This window comes from Salvelinus sp. IW2-2015, linkage group LG28 (genome assembly GCF_002910315.2).
Source record: "Salvelinus sp. IW2-2015 linkage group LG28, ASM291031v2, whole genome shotgun sequence".
NCBI lineage: Eukaryota > Metazoa > Chordata > Actinopteri > Salmoniformes > Salmonidae > Salvelinus > Salvelinus sp. IW2-2015.
The window spans coordinates 9,861,291-9,869,928 of record NC_036868.1 but is presented as its reverse complement, the minus strand read 5'-3'; the positions used below and the strand labels follow the sequence as shown (position 1 = coordinate 9,869,928).

General features: G+C 44.0%; 1 protein-coding gene across 2 annotated transcripts in view; it reads left to right on the top strand.

Annotated features, from left to right (window-relative positions):
- LOC111954312 (mitogen-activated protein kinase kinase kinase 5-like) overlaps nucleotides 1-8,638 on the top strand; it is a 72,313-nt gene that overhangs the window by 25,587 nt on the left and 38,088 nt on the right. Inside the window, exons 2-4 of one of the 2 annotated variants that reach the window (XM_023973936.3) lie at nucleotides 3,725-3,786; nucleotides 4,479-4,502; nucleotides 7,951-8,144. In XM_023973936.3, the coding sequence (XP_023829704.1) occupies nucleotides 7,984-8,144 (161 nt within the window). In that variant the 5' untranslated portion in view covers nucleotides 3,725-3,786; nucleotides 4,479-4,502; nucleotides 7,951-7,983. The remainder of the gene's footprint in view (nucleotides 1-3,724; nucleotides 3,787-4,478; nucleotides 4,503-7,950; nucleotides 8,145-8,638) is intronic. The other variant, XM_023973934.2, reaches the window with a different exon arrangement.

Below are 8,638 nucleotides of genomic sequence, written 5' to 3'. Positions count from 1 at the left end.
GCCACAAATACAATGGATCTGATCCCAGCCGGCGACCCTGTGCGACGCCGAAAAAGGGGAAAACGTGCGGTCTCGTGGTCAGGCTCGGAGACGGGCACATCGCGCTCACTCCCTAGCATACTACTCGCCAATGTCCAGTCTCTTGACAATAAGGTTGATGAAATCCGAGCACGGGTAGCATTCCAGAGAGACATCAGGGATTGCACGTGCTCTGCTTCACGGAAACATGGCTAACTCAAGGGACGCTAACGGAGTCGGTGCAGCCAGCTGGTTTCTTCATGCATCGCCGACAGAAACAAACATCTTTCCGGTAAAGAAGGCGGGGGGGTATGCCTTATGATTAACGAGAAGTGGTGTATCATCATAACAACACACAAGAACTCAAGTCGTTCTGTTCACCTGATCTAAACTCCTCACAATCAAATGTCGACCGCAGATTATCTACCAAGGTAATTCTCGTCAATCATAATCACAATGCCTATACATTCCCCCCCAAGCAGACACATCGATGGCCTGAACGAACTTTATCTGACTCTTTGTAAACTGGAAACCACACACCCTGAGGCTGCATTCATCGTAGCTGGGGATTTTAACAAGGCTAATCTAAAAACAAAACTCCCTAAATTCTATCAGCATATCGATTGTGCTACCAGGGCTGGAAAAACACTAGACCATTGTTATACTTAATTTCCGCGACGCTTATAAGGCCCTCCCCCGCCCCCCTTTCGGAAAAGCTGACCACGACTCCATTTTGTTGATTCCAGCCTCAAACAAAACTCAACAACAACAAGCTCCCGCGCTCAGGTCTGTTCAACGCTGGTCCGACCAATCTGAATCCACGCTTCAAGACTGCTTCGATCACGCGGATTGGAATAATGTTCCGCATCGCGTCCAACAACAATATTGACGAATATGCTGATTCGGTGAGCGAGTTCATTAGGAAGTGCATTGACGATGTCGTACCCACAGCAACGATAAAAACATTCCCAAACCAGAAACCGTGGATTGACGGCAGCATTCGCGTGAAACTGAAAGCGCGAACCACTGCTTTTAACCAGGGCAAGGTGACCGGAAGCATGACCGAATACAAACAGTGTAGCTATTCTCTCCGCAAGGCAATCAACAGGCTAAGTCTCAGTACAGCAGACAAATCGAGTCGAAATTCAACAGCTCAGACACAAGAGGTATGTGGCAGGGTCTACAGTCAATCACGGATTACAAAAAGAAAACCAGCCCCGTCCGAGGACCAGGATGTCTTGCTCCCAGACAGGCTAAACAACTTTTTTGCCCGCTTTGAGGACAATACAGTGCCACTGACACGGCCCCCTACCAAAACCTGCGGGCTCCCTTCACTGCAGCCGAGGTGAGTAAAACATTTAAACGTGTTAACCCTCGCAAGGCTGCAGGCCCAGACGGCATTCCCAGCCGCGTCCTCAGAGCATGCGCAGACCAGCTGGCTGGTGTGTTTACGGACATATTCAATCAATCCTTATCCCAGTCTGCTGTTCCCACATGCTTCAAGAGGGCCACCATTGTTCCTGTTCCCAAGAAAGCTAAGGTAACTGAGCTAAACGACTACCGCCCCGTAGCACTCACTTCCGTCATCATGAAGTGCTTTGAGAGACCTAGTCAAGGACCATTACCATCTACTGCATCTGCCATGCCGTTCTGTACCACCACTCATTCATATATCTTTATGTACATATTCTTTATCCCTTTACACTTGTGTGTGTGTGTAAGGTAGTAGTGTGGAATTGTTAGGTTAGATTACTGTTGGTTATTACTGCATTGTCGGAACTAGAAGCACAAYCATTTCGCTACACTCGCATTAACATCTGCTAACCATGTGTATGTGACTAATAAAATTTGATTTGATTTGATTTGTTGTTGTGACAGGTAAACACATCAGTGATTTGTTGGTGGGAGATGCATTAACAACCAGGCAGGATATGGTGTGTTTCATAAGATATTAGGGCTATGTAAAAATAGCATTTGACTGAAGAAAAAAATCAACACACAGAATTTGGTTTAATATTGCACCCCTTTACCTCTGTTTCACCCTTTAGTCTTGTAAAAGAGAATGTTGTCGACATTGAATGTGTTTATGACAGACTGACTCATATCCTGGCATTTAAAGGCCCAGTGTAGTCAAAAATGTGATTTTCCTGTGTTATATCTATACTGAACAAAAATATAAATGCAACATGTAAAGTGTTAGTCCCATGTTTCATGAGCTGAAATAAAAGATCCCAGAAATGTTCCATACGTACAAAAAGCATATTTCTCTAAAATTTTGTGCACAAATTTGTTTACATCCCTGTTGGTGAGTATTTCTCCTTTGCCAAGATAATCCATACATTTGACAGGTGTGACATATTAAGATGCTGATTAAACAGCATGATCATTACACAGGTGCACTTTGTGCTGGGGACAACAACAAAAAAACACTCTAAAATGTACAGTTGTCACACAACACAATGCCACAGATTTCTCATGTTTTGAGGGAGTGTGCAATTGGCATGCTGACTGCAGAAATGTCCACCAGAGCTGTTGCGAGAGAATTTAATGTTAATTTCTCTACCATAAGCCGCCTCCAACGTCGTTTTAGAGAATTTGGCAGTACATCCAACCAGCCTCACAACCGCAGACCATGTGTAACCATGGTCTGCGGTTTGCTAAGGCCAACATTGTGAACCCCATAGTGGCGGTGGGGTTATGGTATGGGCAGGCATAAGGTACGGACAACGAACACAATTGTATTTTAGCGATGGCAATTTGAATGCACAGAGAAACCGTGACGAGATCCTGAGGCCCATTGACGTGCCATTCATCCGGAGCCATCGACGCCTGTTTCAGCATGATAATGCACGGCCCCATGTCGCAAGGATCTGTACACAATTCCTAGTAGCTGAAAATGTACCAGTTCTTCCATGGCCTGCATACTCACCAGACCCATGGAGCATGTTTGGGATGCTCTGGATCGACATGCACAACAGCATGTTCCAGTTACTGCCAATATCCAACATCTTCGCGCAGCCATTGAAGAGGAGTGGGACAACATCCCACAGGCCACAATCAACAGCCTGATCAACTCTATGRGAAGGAGATGTGTTGCGCTGCATGAGGCAAATGGTGGTCACACCAGATACGGACAGTTTTTTTGATCCACGCCCCTACCTTTTTTTAAAGGTATCTGTGACCAACATATGCATATCTGCATTCCCAGTCATGTGAAATCCATAGATTAGGGCCTAATGAATTGATTTCAATTGACTGATTTCCTAATATGAACTGTAACTCAGTAAAATCTTTGAAATTGTTGTATGTTGCATTTATAATTTTTGTTCAGTGTAGATATTTCCACACAAGGTTGAAATAATACTGTGAAATTATGAAAATGATGATAATGCCCATTAAGTGTAAGAGCTATTAATTTTGCTAAAACCTCTCTGCCAATAACAGCTAGTTTTCCGATTTTCCCCTCCCCACTCAGACCACTCGCAGACAGTCCTAGCAAAATTCTTGCTTAAAAAATTGCTCTTTGCTAAGAAGCAATTTGTTACTTTTGACCATTTGAATTGAAAACAATCACAGTAAGATGCATAGTAGTTACCCAGAGATCTTTTTTTAAATGGCTGCAATGAACCTTTAACCTTTTGGCCCTGAGTCTGTCAGGCGATGAATGCATAGTTGAGTTAACATTAGCCTAAATTGGTTTGAACAGTGAGAGGGCCTTGCAGTCACACGGGAATCCCCTATCAATGACCACCACCAACAACAACACAGGTATGCAAGTGAGAGAATGAGGGGGAGGGGAGATGATCGTTTCCTGTGCGTATATATGCAGAAACCAAGATACCCCACACACTCCTGTGACCTGCTCTGCTCTGACACTGTCATTGACATAAAAAAAGCATTGCAATCTTTTGAAATTGTCGTAAATTCCTCAAAGAATAAGTCATATTTGACAAAGTGTACCCGAACATAAATATTATGCCTGTAATCTTGATAAACTATATCCTCCATCTCAACCCACCTACACCCTGAAGTAAAAAAAAAAATGACTTTCTGTAGTGATTTTAACATATCCCTATCAGCCTGCAGTCTTCAAACTGTACCAGCTCCCTTATTGAGGGTTAAGAGTAACAATGGCTGCTGTGTTAACCGTTATAGATTGTTCAGAATAAAGAGACTCCATTGTGTACACGTGCTGAGMCTCAACCTCTTTTTAAAGTGCCTTTTGCCATGTTTAATATCTCCATGGTTGTTTGCTGGCCCTTAGCCTACACAATACGGCACTGCAAAATGAAATGTTAGTGCTGATGTATCCGCGTTTCTACTGGTTTTGTTTGCAAGTGCAGGAGTCCATTTATAGCTTGACTTAAGGATCGCTCTAGTGAACTGTGACCAATGTAATGTTTGTGATTTTCACCTACTATCCACAATGCAGTATTGACTTTTCGCTTTTTCTCTTGCAGGAGATCGTTTGCCAGAAGAACACTGTAAGTGCACAAACTCAACACTGTGTCTCTATTTCAAAGTTGTTATTGGCACACCTCTCTTGTCTCTTCCTTCTTTCACATTTCCTGTCTGAAGGTAAATGCAATAAACTGATTTTTACTCATGCCAACATTCAACAATGCAGCCATCGCTGGTACCATCAAACACTTTTCATTACCCAGTTCAATATCCCTCTAGTTTGGCTTTGTGCATTCTGCTGTGTGTACAGTAAACTAAAGCATTTCCCCTTACTCAGAGAGTTTTCTAGAATAGCTGTACTTGGTTGACAGGCAGCCTTATCACCAGGGTGACTGGGGTGCTATGGAAAGCAGAGAGAAAACGAGAGAATGAGTTGACTCTCATTTCCGATTTCCTGCCTCCCTGCCGTCTGTAACACAGTGTCTGCCACTCCTTCTGCCTAGTGATAGCCAGGTCAGACAGGGAGGCACCACACTGTCTGTTTGTCTGTGTCCGTCTGTCTGGCTGGCTTTCTTATACAGAATAATACGATATGGTGACATTGATGCACTGTGGCATGAGGGGGAAAAAGCTGTGAGGTTGAGGCAAGGGCATGGACAGGGGGCCTCCTCAGCAGCTATGGGCCGCCTGCCGGGCTGGTGCTGCCTGTAGGGCTAATGGGAGCGACAGGGTTGCCCTCCTCAAGCTTAGCTGGCGTAATTGACTTTACGAAGTGGAATAAGGTGGCTTGGTGCTCCAGGAAGCAGGTTGATGGCTGATCGGTGTGTTGCGACAGAGCATTACAGTGAGAGTCCACTACCGCCATCCGTGACTGACTGTCTTTCTCTAGTTGTATCTACACACCACGCCCCTTCTCTCTGCTCTGAGAGAACAAATACACCACGCCCCAGAAGGATATGACACATTAGTGGCACTCTGACCAAGGGGTTATATCACATGGTACACCACTAATCAGAACAAATTCCTGGATTGTTTTATGGCTGCAGCCAGCCGGGCGGTCATACAGGTATTAGGGCTAACGATTAATGTTAAGTCATTACTCACACACACTACTTATTCCCGTCTACCCCTCCCCCTTTATGAATAGGTTAATCCTGTACTGCCTGACTGACATTTAACTCCTTAATTACCGTAATTACCGTGCTAACACCCCGGTCCCAAATGGCACTGTATGTATTCCCTATATAGTGCACTACTTTTTGTCCAGAGCCCATATGTAGTGCACTATGTAGAAAATAGGGTGTCATTTTGGGACACACCCCCAGTTTTCGGTTCCTTTCTGCTCCTTAAGATTGTTGTTTTGGAGACCTGCGTGCCACCTACTATTACCTAATACAGTCACAAACAAGAATCTAATGAGACTCAAACACAGGTGCTGCTGGGGTTGCCGGGGCGAAGGATGGCCCCTGGCGACTAAAACATTTATTATGATGTGTTGTCGTCATGTGATCCGCCGGGTCATGACTCACACAGTTTGTGTGGCTCAATATAGGACAGGAAGGATGTCGTAATCTGTGGATGCACCTAGCCGTGACAAGCCGCCACAGGTTATTTTGGAAAGTTATGGCATGACTAGTGATGTCATAAAAAACATGTGATTGCAGAAGAGGAAGCCGTTTTACTGTGGATCGTTCCAATTTCTACAGGCAGAACTTAACCCTCTGTTCACTTCCTTTTGTTACAAGTGTGAGTAGCAAGCATCCCAGGTGTGTTCTTGAAGATCAAAGTGATACAGAGAGATTCAAATATCCACTGACCGTGCAGACTCAGGATGTATCTGGGCAGCACAACAGATGTGGATCAGCAGAATCCCTTTTGTTTTTTTACTGTGGCCTACATGTTCAAGTATAATTTGGTCAGGATCCATCAACTTAAGCTTTTCTAGTGCTGAGTGTTGAGTATACTGTGAATAACAGACTACAATGACAGACATCAATGATAGATTTATTGGTACTCTCTACACCACATGCAAATACAGCTGGACAAGAGTAGTAAGACAGACCTGGTTTGAATTGGATTTCCATGAGCAACATGAATGGGAGTTTTAAGGGCAGCTCTGCCCTGAGGGCAGTGTGAGCAGTTCAGTCAAACAGATCCTAATGTCACTGTAATTACTGATGTGGATCTGTCCCCCAGGCCACCGGCTCTTCAGACAGACTCATTATGTCCAATTCTCCATGGGTACAACATCGCCATTGTCCCTGCAGATCAGGGTGGTAAATTACTAGCACAAAAAAAGGCCCATACTACTGTCCTCCCATTGTACAGTCAGGTCCAGAATTATTGGCACCCTTGATAAAGATTAGCAAAAGTACTGAGCTATATTGTATGCTACATGTTTTAATACGAATACAATTTCTCAGAGAAAGCGATTTTGATTAACAAGTAAAAATGTATTTCCTCAAAAAGAAAACTATTATTGGCACCCCTGTTTTCAATACTTTTCAATACCTCCACTTGTGAGGATAACGGCACTGAGACTTTTTCTCAAATGTTTTATGAGATGGAGAACACGTTGGTAGGGATCTAAGATCATTCCTTCATACATAATCTTCCCAGATCCTTGATATCTTTCATCTGCGCTTATGGACTCCCCTCTTCAATTCAAACCACAAGTTTTCAATGGGGTTTTAAGTCAAAATGCAGATTTTGTGTTGAATTAACCATTTCCTTGTGGATGTTGATGTGTGGTTGGCGTTATTGTCTTGCTGGAAGATCCACTTGCGGCCAACTTTCAGCCTCCTGGCAGAGGCAAGCAGGTATTTGGCTAAAATGTCCTGGAACTGGGTAAAGTTGATGATGCCATTGACCTTAACAAGGGCCCCAGGACCAGTGGAAGCCAAATAGCCCCATAACATCAATGATCCACAATAGGTATGGGGTTCTTTTATGCTTCTGAATTCTTCTTTCGATGCCAAACCCACCACGGGTGTACGGGCCAAAGAGCTCTATTTTCATATCATCCTACAAATGTAAACGCATGGAGTTTGCTCAATGGCATTGGTACTTGGATTGGAAAGATTCTTTATGGAGTAGTGGTCTAAGATCTCTCCAAATGTGTTCTCCAATTTTATAAAACGTTTTACGAATTTACTCAGTGCCGTTATCCTCTCAATGGGAGGAAAATAAATATTACTTGTTACTTTATCGGAGTTATTGTATTAGTATAAAATAATATAATTTCCTATTTTTTTGTATATAATATAGCTCACTAGTTGTGTTATTTTTTTGCTCATCTTTATCAAGGTTYCCAATAATTCTGGACCTGCGCATGCAGTCAATAGGGCATGTAAGGGGATGCTCTGTTGCTGTTCTCAATTTCTCCAGTCTTCATATTGGGGTAGACTTTACCGAGCAAACTAAACCAAGTATTTGTGATATTTAGCTATTTGACCCATGTCTGACACTGACACATCAAACCAACTCTACATGCACCAAAACCCAAAATGTTGTTTCTGCTTTTTCCCCCAGACATGCTCAGCCAACTACAGCTTCATCCCATACATGGTGACGCCCCACAACAAGGTGTACTGCTGCGAGAGCAGCCTGATGAAGGGCCTGACGGAGTTGATGCAGCCCAGCTTCGAGATGCTGCTGGGGCCCATCTGCATGCCCCTGCTGGACCGCTTCGTCCAGCTGCTCAAGGTGCCACAAGCCAACTCCTGGTGAGTAGCAGAGAAGTGTTTTGGGTTAGGTGCTGGGCCAGCTAGCCCATAGGTCCAACACCTGGTGAATAGTATAGGTTTGGGGTAGATAGTGGCTTGGGAGTTTGTCGGTTAGACACTGGGCCTAAGACCAGCCCAGAGGTCTACATTCAGCCAGGCTTGATTTGTAGAAGTCACATGTTTCTTCTCTCACCAAGCTGTAGTGAAACAGGTGTCATCTCACTAGGGAGGTAAGTGTGGTACTGTAGTTGGGAATGAGTTGTGAACACGCATGACAAGGTGATTATTACAGAGCTGTTATTGCCAGCAGGGGTGTATTACATTGACCTAGCGTGTACTGGTTTTTGTGTTGTCTTGTGTCATTTTCTGTGGTTGATTATGCAATATGGATGTCTAGCTGATGAAGTGCGATAGCCCTTTGCGTCGGATATTGCACTTCTTGAGTATTCCTCAGAAGACATTGTATAATACAGGGACACTCACTCATTTTATAT